The sequence below is a fragment of the Dioscorea cayenensis genome, chromosome 19 (genome assembly GCF_009730915.1).
Source record: "Dioscorea cayenensis subsp. rotundata cultivar TDr96_F1 chromosome 19, TDr96_F1_v2_PseudoChromosome.rev07_lg8_w22 25.fasta, whole genome shotgun sequence".
NCBI lineage: Eukaryota > Viridiplantae > Streptophyta > Magnoliopsida > Dioscoreales > Dioscoreaceae > Dioscorea > Dioscorea cayenensis.
The window spans coordinates 27,769,391-27,788,505 of NC_052489.1; the positions used below are offsets into that span (position 1 = coordinate 27,769,391).

At 34.6% G+C, this 19,115-nt stretch overlaps 4 protein-coding genes and 1 long non-coding RNA gene across 6 annotated transcripts; 3 read left to right on the forward strand and 2 right to left on the reverse strand.

Annotated features, from left to right (window-relative positions):
- Positions 1 to 99: 99 nt before the first annotated feature.
- LOC120283438 (probable pectinesterase 8) lies at positions 100 to 2,040 on the reverse strand. Its single transcript, XM_039290125.1, has 5 exons — positions 1,640 to 2,040; positions 1,386 to 1,557; positions 1,095 to 1,301; positions 767 to 1,026; positions 100 to 695 (listed from the first exon to the last, which is right to left on the reverse strand). Exons 1-5 carry the CDS (start codon positions 1,987 to 1,989, stop codon positions 539 to 541), a joined length of 1,146 nt encoding a protein of 381 aa, XP_039146059.1. The 5' UTR covers positions 1,990 to 2,040; the 3' UTR covers positions 100 to 538.
- Positions 2,041 to 3,731: 1,691 nt separating this feature from the next.
- On the forward strand, positions 3,732 to 6,032 carry LOC120283596 (small RNA-binding protein 11, chloroplastic). Its single transcript, XM_039290301.1, has 4 exons — positions 3,732 to 3,864; positions 5,407 to 5,475; positions 5,545 to 5,651; positions 5,741 to 6,032. Exons 1-4 carry the CDS (start codon positions 3,732 to 3,734, stop codon positions 5,864 to 5,866), a joined length of 435 nt encoding a protein of 144 aa, XP_039146235.1. The 3' UTR covers positions 5,867 to 6,032.
- Positions 6,033 to 6,619: 587 nt separating this feature from the next.
- Positions 6,620 to 10,995, forward strand: LOC120249802 (choline-phosphate cytidylyltransferase 2). 2 transcript variants are annotated; one of them, XM_039258460.1, is made up of 8 exons: positions 6,620 to 6,866; positions 8,253 to 8,366; positions 9,281 to 9,376; positions 9,586 to 9,628; positions 9,751 to 9,906; positions 10,041 to 10,109; positions 10,494 to 10,604; positions 10,684 to 10,995. In XM_039258460.1, exons 1-8 carry the CDS (start codon positions 6,721 to 6,723, stop codon positions 10,780 to 10,782), a joined length of 834 nt encoding a protein of 277 aa, XP_039114394.1. In that variant the 5' UTR covers positions 6,620 to 6,720; the 3' UTR covers positions 10,783 to 10,995. The 2 variants fall into 2 exon arrangements, with proteins under 2 accessions (XP_039114394.1, XP_039114393.1); XM_039258459.1 differs by having other exon boundaries at positions 6,621 to 6,866; positions 10,041 to 10,121.
- Positions 10,996 to 11,273: 278 nt separating this feature from the next.
- Positions 11,274 to 14,771, forward strand: LOC120249561. The gene is made up of 2 exons (XR_005532851.1): positions 11,274 to 11,443; positions 12,532 to 14,771. It is a non-coding gene; the product is annotated as an uncharacterized LOC120249561 (long non-coding RNA).
- On the reverse strand, positions 14,641 to 17,133 carry LOC120249557 (polygalacturonase QRT3-like). The gene is given in 4 exon segments (XM_039258111.1): positions 14,641 to 15,026; positions 15,028 to 15,867; positions 15,959 to 16,204; positions 16,334 to 17,133. Coding segments are annotated over 4 exon segments (1,653 nt in total). The 5' UTR covers positions 16,676 to 17,133; the 3' UTR covers positions 14,641 to 14,801.
- Between the last annotated feature and the right edge of the window lie 1,982 nt (positions 17,134 to 19,115).

A 19,115-nucleotide genomic window follows, 5' to 3' on the forward strand; every position in this document is an offset into this window, starting at 1 on the left:
GTCAGAGTGGAAAAGGACTCATGGTGTTGATGTTTTGATTGCATGAATTGGTCTTGTATATGGTTCAATTTAGTGGGAGTAAGTATACTTTTCTTCTTATCTTTTCTCTCCTCTTAACTTTCGGCAGCGTCCGAGTTGTTTCCTTTGTCCTTATTGAGAAGTTCAGCTAATTAGGATCAGATTCCTTTTCTCTCATTACTTAAGCTTGATAGATTGTTGATTCCTTTTCTAGAACCTTAAAACTCTTTCTCTTTCTCTCTCTTACATTAACTTTTTCTCTTTCACTTTCACTTGATTTATCTCTTTAACTACTTACTATGTATTCAGACTGCATTTGTTTAATCAGACGTGTTAAATCAATTGGATGCCTATCAAACTGAAATAGACACCCAATTATTTTTCACAACTACAATCAAATTATTGATTTTTACTGCTGCTCATTAATTAATGTTTTATTGAAATCAAATTAATTGTGTCCATGAATGAAGAACAATAAATGAAAGAATTGAATTAAAACATGGACATAAAAATAAATCAATTAAGAGGAGAATGGCTGAAGCCATTGGAGTCCCTCAATGAAAGATGTGGTCAAAAATGGAGCAGCCTCTGTATCATTGAGCTTCTTCACATAAGGGGCTCTCAGTGTCACATTTGCTCCACTTCCACTACACTTATATTCTCCATAAAAAATAGTCCTGTTTTTATAAAATATATATATTATTTGAGCTCGATTCAACTTAAAAAAATAATGATATCAAAGACTTACTGATCTCTTGTCGGATCATTAAAATCATTCCATCCTTCAGGAGCGATAATATCAGTCATGGTAGTGTATGCATAGATAACACGAGAATACGGTCTCCAAGCTCTACCCAACCATATCCTTCCAGTTCCTCCTATCATACAATTCACGAAAGCGAACCCGGTGTTTTCGTCAGCAGTCACTCTTCCATGTGCCGTCACTGCTCCATTAATGGTTTTCAACCCCGGTGCCACTGGACTAGCTATCGATATCAATTGGCAATTCTGAAATGTAATTAGATGTATCAGTATATGATCTTGTATATTTGTAATGCCGTAAACATAATACTAACTTCGTATAAAGACAATCCGTCGCCGAAAATGAAATCTATGGATCCTTGGATAAAGCATTCTTTGAAGTAATGCCGGCCACGGTCATCATGAAGAGTGTCTTGTGCTCCAAAGAACCCACAACCCCAAAAGGCGGCTTGATCACCGCCGACTCTTATCGCCACTGCTTGAGCTCCAACGTCCCCCGGCTTCGGCATCGGAGCTACATTCTATTGTTGCATTCAAACAAACACTTCAAATTTCTATGCTCCCAAAAAAAAAAAAAAATTGTATTGTGCAAGTTTAGTTTGTACCATGAAACTGATGTTCTTAGCAATGAAATTAGGCCCATAGATTGTGACAGATGCACTGAAGAATGTACCATGAGCTGAATTTGCTGTGTCATTCCATACAATTGCAGTTGAATCCAGTCCTTGTCCTTGAAATGTGATGTTGGTTTTAGTCCTCGGAATCATAACCTTTTCACTGTTTCATTGCAATGTGATACATCAAAAATTAATTAATCCATGAGGGACTACTAGTTAACTGATTGTACAGTCAAGCTTACTAGTAAATGCCTTTGTTGATCCAAATAACTGTTCTTTTCTGATTGAAATCAGTGACTGCATCCACAGCAGACTGAACCTTAGTGAAGTTGCAGCAACCATTGTGATCGACGCAGAGTGTGACCGTCGTGTTAGTCTCCGGTGGGGGAATGTCCGGTGGAAAATCATCGCAGATATTAACTTTTGGAATGAAATCATGATGTCGATGATGACGTCTTGAGATAGGATTTCTGCATGTTAACATTGATAATATGGAATTTGGTGATGTGTAGGCAGTGAAATCTAAGTTGATGGAAATCAGAGCTGCAAGAATGGCTGACATTAGGAGAAGATAAGTTTCTCTGGAGTTCATGATGGAAAAAAAAGGGATTGAATGAAGATTGAATGAAGATGAGAAAGAGTGCTGACAAATAGAAAAAGGGAAAAGGTTTGACATGCACTTGAAGCACAAGGCTGAATTAGCATGTCTTGCAAACAACCTGTATCTTTAAGATTGGAATGTCAGTAATCAACCTACCATTTCTCTATCTGCTGAAAATTTGATATTGCTTCAGAAAGTGAGTGTTGTTTGATTGATCACCATATTTACACTCACATTTTTTTTTTTTTTAAATTTTTTTGTTTTGTTTGTTATCATTATGGTATCAAATGTAAAAGGTTTGATTTGGAGCTTGTAGAACAGAGAGTGTTGTTGTTGATCTAATTAAGTAAAAACGATGGCAACCATTTGCATGTATTGTTTTTGAAATTTCTGATTGAAAGGCCAGTTGCAACAGTTAAATGCAGTCTAGTTTTTCTCTGTTAGCGCACATGATCGGGCGATGAGGTGCTCCCAGCGTAGGGAGAGAGTAGAGAGTGAGCTCCTTTGCTTTGCTCGCAAGTTGGGGTCCCTGGGAACTCAGGGACTTCTTTTTTCTTGTTATTTCGTTTTGATTTTCGTGTTTGTATTTTCTTTATACTTTGTTAGCTTCTACTTTTTGTAGACTGTATTATTGTAAATTTTTAATACATATGATTTATCTATTTTTTTTAAAACACTAATTTTTATAATTAAACTTGATAAACATGTTAGTGGAGATTAATTCATAAAAAATGATTAAGAAATAGGATACAATCATCCAATCTATTTATTCCATTCCATCCTTAAAACCCACATATTATATAGGAAATTTTTATCTTCATTATTTTGATGTGGAAATAATTAATTAATTAATTAATTAATTAATTAATTAATTAATTTTTTTTCCTTTACTCACAAACAAATGGACATAAATGTTCTTTTTAAGGTTGCAGATGCAGAGTCTTTGTTAAGTAAAACTTTTCTCACTGTGACAGGATGAAAATGACCCTGATGAATACTTAATTAGAGGAGCATATTTCTACCTCTATAACATAATTAATTAGTTGGTCAGAATCATTCTATATTATGATTGTTTTTTTGCATTCTTGACTACAACATGGTATTTTATTTTCACTTTGTTTAAGATTTTCATTTGATCTTTTTTTTTTTGCTCATGTAATATTAATTTTAATTTTAATATATATATATATATATATATATATATATATATATGTATTTTTAAACTTCAACCCTCAATATTACTCTTTCGCTGTAAATCACAACAAAAGAATTTTTAAAGAGTACATACATACATTGATACATATATATTTATCTTCATGTTGACATTTTATATTGTAACTCACCCGGGACTATATAGGTATGTATACATATTATTTATGCATAATATTTTTTTTTCAAAGGTACATATACAAATGACTCATAATCAATAATATATATATATATATATATATAATTATATTTTAAAAATTAAGGCATAACTTAGTAGTTTTTTATCTTATTTGTGTTTGTGAAACCTCTTAAACACAATGGAAAAAATGAAAAAAAAAATGCTTGTGGTCAATTTACAAACATATTTTAATCAAATATGAAATGAATCTTTGATATATATATATATATATATATATATATATATATATAAATATATATATTTTAGGGAATAAAAAAAAAATTTTTTTTTAGGAGATTTGGGTGTTAATTATTCTAGAATTTGGAGCAAGGGTTGCAAACTTGCAATGTTTGGGGTGCTTTCATGGTCACCAGCAACTCATGCAACTCTACCCACCTCTTTCTCTTCCATCTATGGACGGTATCGGATGGCCTCATCCCTTCCTCTTCACCCTCCTGCGAGCAAGATCTTCGTCAGAAGTATGGTTTTTTCTTCTTTTTCTTTTTGGGATTTCTTTTCACATGTTGTTATGGTTTAACTATCCTTTCATTGCATTTCAATTTCAATCATCTTCGTGGTTTAGGGTTTACTGTAGAACATTATCTAAGAATCTTGTTTCAAGTAAAGAAGTGATTTTGAGAAGGGCTGTGTGTAAGGTTTTGTTAAAGATGACATCTTGCATTTCAATCAGGTCTTTTGCTTAATTTAGGGCAAGTGATATTTTCTTTGTTTATTGGATTCAGCACTTCAACTTTATAGCATTCATTTGGTAGTTTAGAAAAAAATTGAGTTTTGAGAGCAATTTCAGATGGGAATTTCCTGTATAGCATGCCACTAAACTTAAATATTTTTCAAAGTGATACACCATGCTAATTTAATGGTAATTGTTGTTGGTTGGAATCTGATACAAGAGCCATTTCGGACTGATATAAGCTCATGATATAATTTTTGCTCTGTTCAGGTGGTGGTAGTATTCTTTTTTATCTTTCTTCAAATTTTATTATTGTGTTAGTTTTGAGTGCCTAATTATCATTGTTATTCAAGAATGTAACCAACTTCATCTCTAAAATATTGTTGTTAGAACTTTAAAACTTTTAAGTCTAACAATGTATTATTTATGCTCATTACTATCGACTTGCAGTCTGCCTATCAGGATCAGGGTTTAGGAACTTGCTGTTGTTTTATTCAGTAAACTTGATTCTTTCTTTGTTCATTATTGCCTTTTCCTATTAACCTGTGTCAGCTATTGATGCTGTTTGTATGCATTGAAATATGACAGGGATTAGCTAATTTCAACGAAAAAAAAAAAAAACGTCTATGTGGGATTTATGTTGCAAAACACCTCTGGGCTTAGTTTAGAATGCAATACTTTGGAGGCCGAATTTCATCAACTGCATCCTAATTGTATTCCACTTCTTCAGTGGTTGTTGCTTGATGTTTTGTTTCTGCTTTTTGTCTGAAATAGGTGCATTATGATGCCATTTTTTACCTTGAAAATTTAGTAGGACTTAGTAATCTTGTAATCAATTGGTTTAAGTTGCTATATCCTTATTTCCAATGAGATATTTTTTTTTCTACTACCAAACAAAAGATAAGATTAGCCAAGAGCAGAGGAACTAGTTCTACCTTATGTGATATAACACATGTGATTTCTATTTTTTGTGTTTCTGTATTTGTTTACACATCTATTGTGACCTGGCACAAGGATGCCTTTATATATGAATATATATTGAGAGGGATCTATGTTAAGCTGTATTTCGTTAATGAGTGTACAATGTGCATACAGATATTTTCTTAATTCAGCATTACCGACCATTTGATATTGAATTCCTATATCTGCATCAACAATTTGTGTGGCCCTAATTCTCGTGGCATGTATCACTTGAGCCAGGGCCCCGTATTTTAGCTCATGTACCACACACTGTAGGGCCATCTTTCATGAATGAAATGGTTCCATGAATTTAATTTGTGTAGTACAAATTATTTCTTCTTTTTTTACATTGTAATGACATGCTTTATAGATCTGTCTTACTGCACCAGTGAAGCCACCCTCGTCAAAACGTTCTCTAAATTTGGTCAAATAGTTGAAGGTATGAGTATGTTTTCTTAACCAAAAAGATCATTAATCGTTATGTCTAACTTTACATGACTCTTGGCAGTTAAACTCGCTAGACATGAAGATACAAAAAGGTCAAAAGGTTATGCATTCATACAATATTGTTATCAAGATGATGCAGTGCTAGCTATAGAACAGATGGATCAACAGGTATGATATGTTTCATTTGCTTTTGTCTATCGCCTTCGAGTACTGAATCAAAGACATGAAACCTTATATCTATCATAAAAATTGGGTAGATACTTGATGGTCGGGTTATTTATGCTGAAATAGCGAAGCCTCTGCACGGTGGATTCAGTGCGTACCCTAAACCGTCTGGTCCTCCTCCAAAACAAGCCTCAGAAGCGAATGGAACTAATGTTTGATGCTTGATAGTTTTCGCCTTTGCTGAAGCTTCTCATATGCCTCCTTATATATATATATAAATTTATGTTGCATGACTTCAATTCATGTGCATTGTGCAAAATGAGAATCTTGTAGCTGCTTTTTTATTTTTATTTTTTTATTAAATGCTGCATCTGATTTGGTTTATTTTGATCCACAAAGTATTCGTCTTTTTCAATCATTTGATGCTGTCTTGATATTATTATGCTAATCACCAAAATCAGGTGGCTAACTTCTTTTTCTTTTAAAAAAATAGTCAATTCAAGGCATAAATTGGAATATGACGAGCACATTCACTAATCTGAATCTCTATAATCAGGGGATTGTTTCGGGCCCTCCATGGAAACAAAGCCATGTTTTGCATATCACCCCTTGAATTGTTCAAAATTTTGTTTGTCATAACCTCTCTCATTTCTTAAAACTTTAATCTTCACATAGGTAATAAATACGATTTTATAAGTGGGTGTTAAAGAACAGACAAATATAGTGGTACTTTAGTTGATGGTAGTCTTATATAATCATCCTATTATAGACAAACCTCTTTTATTTTATTATTTTTTTATCCATGAAAAGCGTATTTTTAATATTTTTTAATTATAATTCAAATTTGAATCATGACCGGATCCATTGTAATCCGTAAATAAAAGAAGGGGGTCTAATGGGCAATTACAAAACCTGAGGGGGTGTATTTGAAAAAAAGATCAGAAAAAGAAACAGAAAGGAAACAACCAGGAAATTATAATGTCTAAAAAAGAAAAACCCACTCGAAGCCCTCCAAATCTTGGTTCTCTTCACTCGCCTTCTCTCTTCGAAGAATCCAAATTCTCCAACTCTCATGGCGGATCTCAAGCCGGAGAAGACGGAGAACGGGGAGGAAAAGAAGCCGGAGGAGACTGGCAGACCGGTCCGGGTCTATGCCGATGGCATCTACGATCTCTTCCACTTTGGTCATGCCCGAGCTCTTGAGCAGGCTAAGAAACTGTAAACCCTAATCTTTTCTTTAACATGATCTAATGGATCTGAAATTTAATTCTTTTTTCTGTTGTTGTTGCTCTTGAATCTTTAGTGAGCTTTTTAATGCTGTAATTGTTCTGATTCCTTTTATTTTTTATTTTGGATCCTTTGGATTTCCTTGAGTGTTGGGATGCTCCTGTTTTGATGGATGAGAGTTCGCCAATTGTGGCCTTTGCTTGGTAGATGATTTGGTGGAGTGTTGACTTTGATGAGTTACCAAGGAATGTTGTCGGTGATTGTGGTGGGACCTTGATAGGTTCTTGGTTATATATGTTTGGTATTCTCTACGCTATATTTTGGTGTGGGATTAGAGGATGGTAACTTTTGTGTAGATTGAATGAATTTATTACGAACTTGTTTGCTTTTTGGTTGTTTGATTAGGTTACCATGCCATATCATTGAGAAAAGTTATATTTTTGAAAACGTGACAGTGTGTATATGAATACTTTGGATGAAATAGGTTTATGCGTTTAGTATATCCATCTTGAGACTAAAGGGTATGTTTTGAACATCTTCTTATGTTTGTGTTTCTTCAAATGACATTTCCTGATGCTATAGTAAAGTCATAGTTGACTGTGGTCTTCGCAGGTTGGAAATAGTTTAAATTCTTGGACCCTGCTATAAGTTAGTACATTTTCAAAAATGGGCTTTGCAAAGTGATAATCTTCTGCTTGGCTTCCATATTGGATTTTAACAACTTCATTCTACTTTCTTGTTTATAATACTTGAGCGATGAATTGAATTCTTTTTCTGAATCACAATCTTGTAACCAAAAGCAGTCGAAATTCTATAACAGATTTTTACCTGGACGGATCAAACTGTGATTGAATATCTTTCTTTCTCTCCTCAATCTCTCTTTCCTTCTGGGATAATTTATAATTTAGATTAGTAATTTCTTTGTTTAGCTGTAAACATTTTTCCTTTAGTTGGGAGATGATTAGTTTACTACTGTGACTGCATTTAAGACCTCAAAGCCTTGAAGGAAATAGTTATATGACAAAAGTTTATGGGACTAAACAGCAGGACTGTCAGTCAAAATGATTAGCATAAAATGGATGATTTGCTTCATATTCACAAACGGTGTTAAAAAAATTAGGATCAAGTCCTGAAAATTAAAATTTTACAGAATGCATTTCCTTTTCTGATGATTTTGGCGAGAAGGTTTACAGAGAATGCTGAAAATAGTTTGGGAGTAACTTTCTGTTGTAGAAGGTGATCTCTTAGAGTAATTTTCTTTTGTATTCTTTTCCTTTACTTCAAAAGCTTTTTATATATATATATATATATATTTTTTTATTTAAGAGATGCCTGGTAATACTTATTATGTTATCCCTTTTGACTCTCATGATGTAGGTTCCCAAACACCTACCTCCTTGTAGGTTGCTGCAATGATGAAGTGACGCACAGATATAAAGGGAAGACTGTTATGACAGAATCAGAGCGATATGAATCACTTCGTCACTGCAAGTATTTTTTATAATCTGATTTTTTTACATCATTGGTTTAAGATCTAATATGAAAGTTAATGTAAACAGACAAATTTAGTTGTCTCTGGTGCATTAAAATAGATATTTAGGTTTTCCTTTTATACCAATCAAAATTTTATTTCTTTTGAGTTTGACATGGTCCCTATCTTTCCACAAAAATGCCATCCCCAAATATGATCTTAGCAGTTGTACATTTGCTAATTTTTCACCATAACCTGTTTTATTTGGTTTACCTCTTTTGTTAGTTTTTCGATCATACACATATAAAATCAACTTCTTGTTAGAGTTGTAGGTTGATGTAGATTTAACTGCTTTTGTTAACATTTTGCGTCATCTACACTCGCAGAAGTTTAATTTGTCTCACGTTGCAATTATCTGTATGTGAACCTTTTGGACAATCTTTACTTTCTAATCTTTTTTCTTTATCATTACATATGTGCTTGTTCTTCATTTTTATATGCCCACTATATCTATTTGTAAAGCCTTATTTATTTTCCTTTGTGTATGCTGAAATAAGCATTCATCCTGGGTTTAATTACAAGTTCTAGTTTCTAAATCCTTTTTTGCCTGAAATTATACTATCAATGTTTTGCGCCTTGATTGCTTTCTTGTTTTGTACATGTGTGAAATGGTGACGTTAAAATTACCAAGTATTTCCATCTTTTTCTTATTTGCGCAAATCTTGATGTGCAATTCATGTTGTGAAGATTGATTTGTTTTCTCAAAGATCTAGGACAGAATGTGTAGCCCCATTCACATGGACAGATGCAGCATACACTGCACATTTTGCGCTTGTTGCTTCCATCAGTTACCTGAACACTGCTAATGCAATTTTTTTTTTATTCAGCAAAGTATATCAAATACTTCTTACTGCACCTGTATCTCTTTTTCCAGGTGGGTTGATGAAGTCATTACTGATGCTCCCTGGGTCGTCACAAAAGAATTTCTTGATAAACACAAGATTGACTATGTAGCTCACGATGCCCTTCCGTAAGATCTGCAATTCAATCCGGTCATAGTATTTTTCATATATAAAGTTTCAAAATATGCGTGGGTCTTTATGTTGTACAGGGCTATCATCATTTACACTTAAATCATCCAACATCCAACTGTTTGTTTGTTCAGCTTATTTGGTTTTTTGCTCAAGTATATTAAGCTTTGTCAACTTTTATGGGTTAATAGATGCTTTGTTTATATAGATATGCTGATGCAAGTGGAGCAGGCAATGATGTCTATGAATTTGTGAGTGCATTGTATGCATGTATATTGTCTTCATTAACCAAGAGTTGGAAGTTGGCATTCATACTATGTACATGTTGCTCCTTAGTTCTTTTAGATTTTTTCATTATGTCCCTTTTATGCAGGTTAAAGCCATTGGCAAGTTTAAGGAAACAAAGCGTACGGACGGAATTTCGACTTCAGACATCATAATGAGGATAGTCAAAGACTATAATGAGTATGTTATGCGTAACCTGGCTCGAGGATACACCAGGGAGGATCTTGGTGTCAGCTACGTCAAGGTATGTTTATGATACAGATATGGAGCTATTATTGCAGCATGGATGATTGTTTCTGCTTGGGGCTATTATGCAGGCACTTCTTGTAGTAACTTACATGATGCTCTTGTTTATTTTATGGTTGTATGCTATCTCAGGAAAAGAGGTTGAGAGTGAACATGGGACTGAAGAAGTTGCGGGATAAAGTGAAGGAACAACAAGAAAAGGTTGGTGAGAAGGTATGCCTTATACCAATGGGAAAGAACCGCAGAGGATTGGCATAAATTGCAAAGTACTTGTTTAAGTCGAATGAATCTTTGATACTTGCCCGTGTTTGCTGATTATTACAGCTGCTTAGATTTTATCAGAAGCTAAATTAGCATCTGTTGACATGAGACTGATTTTGAGAATGATCAAAAGCATTTGATGCTTCATGAATTATCCTACTCTATATTCTAGTTTTGACATTGTAGTTGCATGCCCAACTAAATACATACATTACTTGCTGAGGGTTTTTTGAACCTGATACTTAGTCCCTGTCTTTCTATGATATTACTATAATTCAGTCCTTCTCTTTCAGCTCCTTATATTAACGCATCTTTCTCTTTCAGCTCCACACCGTTGCAAAAAATGCAGGTGTTCTCCACGACGAGTGGGTGGAAAATGCTGATCGTTGGGTTGCTGGTTTTCTTGAAAAGTTCGAGGAAGGCTGTCACCAGATGGTGAGTTTGCCGATAGATATCCTCATCAGCCTTCTTTTCACTGCAATTGATTTCTTTCTCCATGTAACTTGTTTCTCAGGGTACTGCAATCAAAGAACGGATTAGAGAGAGTATCCAGGATAGTCTGAAGATGCAACAAGCCAGAAGCTTCAGCCTGTTGCAGTATGAAGAAGACTAGAATAAGCTATCGGTCTCCATTGTAAATTATAACTTCTATATATGTAGTCATGTCATGCAGGCATCTATGTGGTTGTTATTGAAAAAAAAAGCGTGTTCTAATCTTAACTGACCTTTCTGTGTTTGAAACTCTGGTTAGAACGCTGGGTTTTGTTTGATCAAACTTTACATATTTATTCATATTTCTTGTTGGTATAGTAAGTCTAGGATACTATATATGTGTCCACACTTGTGTAATGTTAACTTACTGCGGGTGGTTTCCGTTTATCTAATGCAATTGTTTCCAATTTTTGGAAAGATTGTGGAATGTTAAAGATAAAATAAATGGTACAAGAAGAATGAATTTTGTAGAAAATATAGATTAAATATTCATATTCAAATTTTTTATTAAAAAAAAAAATTAAGAATAGAGGGTAGCCTACAGATATTGTAACCGACAGTGGTTTAAAATATTTATTTATTTGTTTAATTTTTTTTTGCTAATCTGCCATGAGTGCCCTTGGCCTCCCTCCTTCCTAAACTCTCATCCCGCCCTCAATCACTACATTCCCATACAAATGGGTTTTATGCTGTGAATCATTCGACCTCTCTCTGGATCTACAAAGTCTTAAACCCTTGCAGCGCCCTCATATGGTATATCCTAGGGTTTGGTTCTCTTGAAGGTATGTAGACCTTTGACTTTTTCTATTTTCTTTATGGTATCGTGTTTTTTCTCGTTAATTGAGTTTTTAGGTTTCTATTCCGTGGTAATCATATGATAAAAGGAAATGCTTTTTCTTTGAGATTAGGTTGAGTAATTTTGGTAGGTATATAGTATAATGGGATGATCATTATTTTCTAAAAAAAAAACTTTTCAATCAAAGTGGATGAATCAACCACCCATATAAGTCTAAGAGTACATAGATTGCTAAGTTTCCGGACAATTTGTTACTCGGTGAAGTCTTGTTCCGCTCCACTGAGGGATGCTGGTGGTGCGTCCTTGCTAAATGGGATGATTATTCTTTTTATTTTATTTATTTTATTTTTTAAATGCAATAAGCCCATAGCTAAACATCCCGCCATACATTCTCACTTCACCTAACGTCACAGGGATTAGGTTGCAAGCTACGTACACATAGGGGATCTTATAACAAACACCCTGTGCATATAGAACCCCCACCGTTCATGCATAGTGAACCTTTATTCATTATGTGTCGTGTGAGATTTGAACACGTCACCTCTTGGATGAGAGTAGATTGGGATGATTACTTTTTTGTAATGCATTATTATTGATTATTGAATACGATTTTTTTTTTTGTTTCAACTAATTCACCAAGCTGCTGTAGAGTATTAGTATATAACTGTGGCTTCTCTTGCTTCCCCATTCACAACTCCTCATCTCATTTGGGTGTCTGAACCTAAAGCTCTCGCTTTTCTTTAGAGGATTGGATCTACTATGATGGTTCTTGGAAGTTTCTCAGCATTTAGACTTTGATTTCTGAGATTTAACTTGTTTTGTTGCAACAGCTGCGATGCAGCTTCTTTAGCCAATGTAATTAAAAAAAAAAAAAGTTACGTGTTTTAATTAATGTGATCAAAGTACCACTTTGAGACGTCAATGTGAAATGCATTCCATGCTTTCCATTCCAGGCTTATGTAGTTATGTTACATTCATACAAAAAATTTTCAAATCTGACGCATCTTTTCTGGAAACAACTTCTTGTCCTGCTAGATACTGCATAACTTTTGACATTTGAATTGTGATTGGCAGGACAATTGACTGGATAACTATCAATTGTATGATAATCGTGTGGTGACTTTCATATGATCGATCCATGAATGAAGCAGAACTACTTACAGCTTGACTTCAATAGCTTTCTTTTACTAAATTGTTTATGGATGTGTTTTGAATTATAATTGGAATTCTTGATTTCGGGGAGGTTGTCAAGTTTGTCTCATTGTTTGAATTTTATTGTTGGTTGTTGTGAAATGATTACATAGTCATATTTTTTTTTTTATTAGTATTATTTTGTATTCTGTGAAAGATAATTTCGAAGCTCTGTTTTCATCAATTGCTCCTCATTAGTAAACTTGATGAGTGTTTGACTGTTGCTTGCTCGACTCTCATATTGTTTGCATGTAATGCAGTTTTAGTTATGTTCACTTGTTATATATCTTATGGAATTGTCAGAAACACCTTTTAGATGCCCATTATACAGACTCAAAGTAATTAGACACAAATTTTAGGCCAGAGAATTATACGCATTCTACATAGTATCTACAGATAAAGAAAATTCTTCAATGTTTTTCAATATTAAAGATTGGCGTGACATTTCACCACCAATGTGATGCTTGATTCACTGTAGTTAAAGTTGTCTTCCAAGAAGAGCTGATGTGTCTCTGAGTATTCTTTTTTCTTGTTCAATTTTGGCTCTGCGGTGGCTTACCAAATACCAACCATAGGGATAGATAAACTTAACTTTGATTTTATTGGTTTGCTTTTTGACAAATGTCCTCTCAAGTGGTTATATATATTATTTTTCTGCAAGTAAACGTTGATATTCCAGATATTTTGGTAGTCTTTGTTGCATGACATCAGTTGTTGATGATCCTTTTCATGTTTTGTTAATGATAAAATAAGAGTTAGTTATTGTAACAGATTCTACATGCAGGCAAAACCTTCTAGACAAGTTATATATTTGGTGCTGCTCACTACATATGTCAAGCTATTTTGTTTAACTATTTGATTATTTGTCTACCTATTGTCCTGCAGAGCAAAGTCGTTGGTGTTTGGTGACATTTGTTACATGTTTTATGTATTTTAAGATCTGATCTCACCTTGCATGCAAAATCAAAGATGATCACTTTGAACATAAAAAACGTACTGCTTTTGCTTATTATATGTTTGGGCTATGGTCTTTGCCCACATTTTATGTTCTGCCTTGGCTGAAACCAATTTGTTTTATGTTTCTATTACTTGCCTAATTTTAGTCATAAAAACTTTCATGTTGACAAATATTGATGAAATATTTCATTGTCTTTTACAGCACATTGTATGGAAATCCTCTCAAAAGCATCATATTTCACCTAATATTGTTTGACCTGGGTAACATAAACCTCCTATCATTTTGGACTATGTCATGTGACTGCATTTTCCCCCCTAATCGTAATAGATTGTTTTTTTTTTATTCCTAAAAGAAAAAATTGATTAGAGTTGGTTGCCACGCATGAGTGCTAAAGTTGTTTAAAGATGCTTTTGTTTCAAGAATCAATTGAGAACTACTGCTGTTTCTTTATTTCATCTTTATCTGGGAAAGGTGTGGCTTTTTTGTTTATGTTTAGCAGAGTTGGTTATTACGTATCATCAATAATAAAGCTAACACAATGTGAATCTTTCATATCTTATAGACGTTCCACACTGAAACTTATTGTTATTGGTCCAGTGGTCATCATCAGCCAGTGAAATAGACCCCCATTTATTTCTGCAAATTGTAGAGAGTGACAAAAAGCAGAAGCTTATATTACAAATTTAAATTATTTGCATTCAGCAATCAAATCACTGTATCCAAATTTATGGGGGATACTTTTAAATGAAGTCAAGATGCAGATGGAAGCCAGCTCAAGTGCAAACTTCTTGGCTGTCAAATCATTTGGTTCACTATTTGCAATTCTTTAACCTTAACAGGTTCCACCTGGCTGCATGAGTTGTTGGCAGAAGGCAAAGTTTTAGGTACGTTTGTCCTGAACTCACACTGGCCCTCATCTTTCATTACCAATTTAGAGTTCCTAACCGGTTTCTTTCACATATGAAAACCACTCACTTATTCAACTGTCAACAGGTATTGGCAGGAATAAAACAAAAAAAAAAAGACAATGTATCTGAAAAAAAGGTAAAGTAGCACTTGTTTCTCTTCAACCAGGAAAGAACTTTCTTCCTTTACAATGTTGTCTTGTTGTGTATATCTTTTTTTGTGTTTGTGAGAAGAATTAAAATAAAAATAGAAAAAAAAAGAGATACAAATGTTAAATACTTGAGGATGGTCAACTGATACTGATACTATTGCCTACACTTTGATCTACAGAGACATCAACACGTGCATTGACAGCATTTTCAGATTCAATGACCACCTTATTCTGAGACACATTCCTCAGTGCATGATTGGGAAATGCAGAACTTGTTTGCAGTGTATACTGAACATGTTCAATCCTGTCTTGGAACAGCAACACCGGAGAGAAGTCTACTGTCCATAAAGTTCCATTTCCCGACCACCGTCGCCTTGGCCACAGTCGTCTTCAGCCTCATCCCATCCACATTGTTCCGGTGAACAATGACCTGATCAATGTCTTTGAATGGACCATTGCTCTCATCCAATTTGACAATGTCAACGCCATTGCCACCTCCGGAAAACATGTTGTCTACTATGTTCACTCCACTCATCTTTCCATTCACTGATTTCAGCACAATGTTGCCTCCTCCGAGGAAGAAGCAATTTGATACAACGAGCTGCACCGGGTCCTCTGACACTATTCCGTTGAAGTCCAGATAGCAGTTCACAATCCGGGTCTGTGTCAAGCCTGGCAGTTTCAAATAAATCCCAGTCCCACCAAACCCGGTGGCCTTGTTGTAGCAATGCACACCCGTGATAACATTGGCCTGACCAGTAATCAAGATCCCAGTCTCAGCTGAGAAGATCACCACATCAGTCACAGCATTGTCATTGCCTATAAGTTTAATCCCCGTGCCGGAGAAGTTCTTCTCATTAGGGTCGTTACCGGCGGTGATATGCTGGCCTAAGTATGATGTACTGATATAACTCTCATGCCCATCTTTAACCCAGATTCCGGTGGTCTGAAAATGAGTGATATAACAGTTATTTATCGTAGTTCTCAGAGAATTCACCACTGCAATGCCACCACACCTGAAATTGGCATCCAGTAGCAGATCTCTGATGGTAATGTACTCATAATCATAGTTACTGCTTGAAGTCACAGCCAAAGAAACAACATCCTCTGTTGCCGCAGACTCAGAGCTGGGATTTGCCCATAGCTCAATGAGAAATCGCCCATTTGGAAAATCATCAGATGCAATCAATGAACCACTGTGTATCTACAATCATGATTTCATCAAAATTCAGTCCTGTCAACACTCACTGCTGCATCAAGAATTGAATCACAGATTGAGTTCATTTTGTATATACCTTAAAGTTACCACCTTTGGAGGCTGGAAGTTTGATAGGAGAGCTGACAAGGTAAGAGCCTCCATCAAGATGAAGTTCAGCGCCGCCGAGATCGGTGATACCGGGCATGAGATTACGGTCATTAGGGGCTTTGAAAGCATCATCAATGGCTTTCATAAGAGCGCTGGTTGAGTCTGTTTTCCCAGTCGGGTCAGCACCGTAGTCTGTAGCGTGGTACACCCGCGAGCTGGTCATCACCGGTGCTACCTGGAAGAGACGGTGCCAAAATTTTCAAAAAGACCAACACCCAAGTCTACACGTACCTAACAATAACATACCAAGAAAAAAATAACACAATGGTCATCTTGAATTCCATTAAAGAGTAAAAGTACACACCGTTGAACCAGCAGGGGATGGGGATGGTGACATGGCAGTGGTGGTGGTGGTTGTGGCAGCAAGAGAAGCTTTGAGGCTGTCTAGACGACGGAGCAACCGTTGACGGTGATCAGGTTGCTGGTGGTTGGTTGTGGAGTGGCGTAAGTCACCAATACCCAACACTTTTGGTTTTGGTACTCCACCATCTACTTGCATGCCTGCTAACAAGGCCACAAGGCCAAGAAGTGCAAGAGATATCATCATGTTTAGACTCTTATTCTCTTTCATCCCCATCTTTTTCCCACTGTTGCTTTGTTTTGTTCTTGAAAATGGAGAAGAAGCAGCAGAAGGAGAGGAGGACATGTGGAGAAAGAGAAGCTTGTTTATTTATATAGAAGTTAGGGACAAGAGAAGAAGAGTGCATGGAAAGAGAAGTAGGGAATAAAAATACACAAAAGTAAACGTTTAAGAGTCTTAACAAATGTTACTTGAGATGCATCATGCATCACAGAGAGAAATAATCAAATATGGGTAGGCCTTTCAACAGTCTGACCAATTCTCTAATGAGTTATATAACACATGGGGCCCTTATTTTTGCTTTTTATATAGAGCAGTGAAGGTTGTGACAAGTATTAATGGTGCTTTGGGTTGTGTGTTGAGAGCTTCTTTTTTTTTCTTTTTATTAAAGCTTTAGTTGGGGTTATTAATTAATGTTGGTGGATGTAAAAGAGTAAGGATTAAACCACAACCATAGATCTCTCTTTCTGCTGTTTCTAATCCAACTGCCTGAGATCAAACCTAAATTAGTATTCATTTGTTGCTTTGGTACTTATAACTGTTGGACGTTGTGTTTCTGATGTCATTTGTCAATACATTGTATGTGTACTTAGATTTAGATCTTGACCCATTTTTTTAAGTTGTTGATCATTTTTGTAAGATGTTAAACTTGATTTGCATAGAGTAGTTAATCTGTGTTTAAATAACTCATCTTCTTCACCACTTAATTATTTAATACTTTATTTTACACGCACTTGTTTGGATGGCTGAGATAAAGCTAAACATCATCTAATGCACAACGTAGCGTCCCATTTCTTTTGTTTATCATGTTTAATGAACATTAGATCATGTATTTTTAATTAATTGATTGATGTATAAGTGTTTATGTTTGATAGTAAGATACAAAAGGGATTGAAGAAAGCTACAAAGGCAAGTAAAAGAAAGGAAGTTGATTCTTTATTTATCTTTTTGGAATTTGTTGTATGTGTGCACAATTATCAAGTTTTCTTCCACTCATGTTCCAACAAGAAAAGAAAGGAACCCTCTTCACTCTTTTATTTTTTTTTTTACATGTATTCTTTCTTTTGAGAGATGCATTAGCACTTAAAAGTACTTGATATTCTGGTGTAATGGTTCAACAATTTCAAAAGCTGGTTAACTTATTGGTGGAAATTAATGAAGTGCTCTGCATTGATTGGACTAACTTTTGAAACTTAAAGAGTGAACTATGGGTTTATTTATGTATTGAGAGCTTTAATAGGTTGATGGTTGGCTGGTTGGTGGTGTATGTTATTGGTTGGGTTCCAGGTACCTAACAAGACCACCATGATCTGATTTTTGGTTATGTGTACCAACTTTGATGTGAGAGGCATAGCCTTTTTATGCTCTCATATTAATTAATGAAACTTCAATATGAAGTATCACTAAAACATTCCAAAATGGATTGAAAGGTTCTTTGATGAGATGATTATGAGTTGGTTAGGCTACTTTATGAGATGGTGCGGATTTGAGAAATTAATAATAATAATAATAATAATTATTATTATTATTATTATTATTATTATTATTATTATGAAAAGTTTCGGGTTTTTTGCTAGGTAGTCAGAACCGAACCGGGACCGGACCTTTGAACCGGAGGAGGCCAAGGTTCAAGGGTCAAGAGGTCCAACCGGGTCGAACCGGATTTAATAAATAAAAATATAAAATAAATACATTAAATATTATATTAATTTTTAAATCAAATACACAACCTATATTAATTTTTAAATACAACTTATCAAACAAAAGTTACAAAACAAGTCTTGATTCCAATCATTCCACATTCAAAACACAACATTTAACAACATTTAATTAAACTAAATCCATATAAAAGTATAAAACACTAAATAAAATTAATCTCATCAAGTTTTTCTCAAACACTAAAATCAAATCCATAAAATTAAATCCATATGGGCCACATATCATGGATTCATGATTATTATAATATTATCAATTTATCATATTAGATGATCAGCCTGATTCAGCCATGGGCCATGGCCCATTGGCTTGTTTTAATTCACTGTTGAAACCGAATGAACCGGTCCAGTTCATCCGGTTCAACAACGGTTTTTCTTCTGCCCGATTTTATAGGCTGAACCGGACTGACCTAATGCTCGGGTCCGGTTATGACTACCTAGGTTTTTTGATTGAAGATAATTCCAAATGATCTAGATTGGGAATTACAGGCAAATTGAGTTACATAACTTCAATTGAAATAATAGAAAATATGAATTACTGGGTACTAATAAAAAATTAAAAAAATATAGAAAATAGCTGATCATAAGTGTGAAATAAAGAAAACCAAATAAAAATAAAAATAAAAATTGGAATTGAGATTTTGTACTTATTAGTTATTATCCAAAAAAAATATTTGGTTTTCTTAAATATCCTACCAAGCAACTTGAAGAGAAGGAGAGAGATGACATCCTTCTACAATAGATCCAACAAACGTTACTGTTTCAATATTCATACAACATTTATATAACAA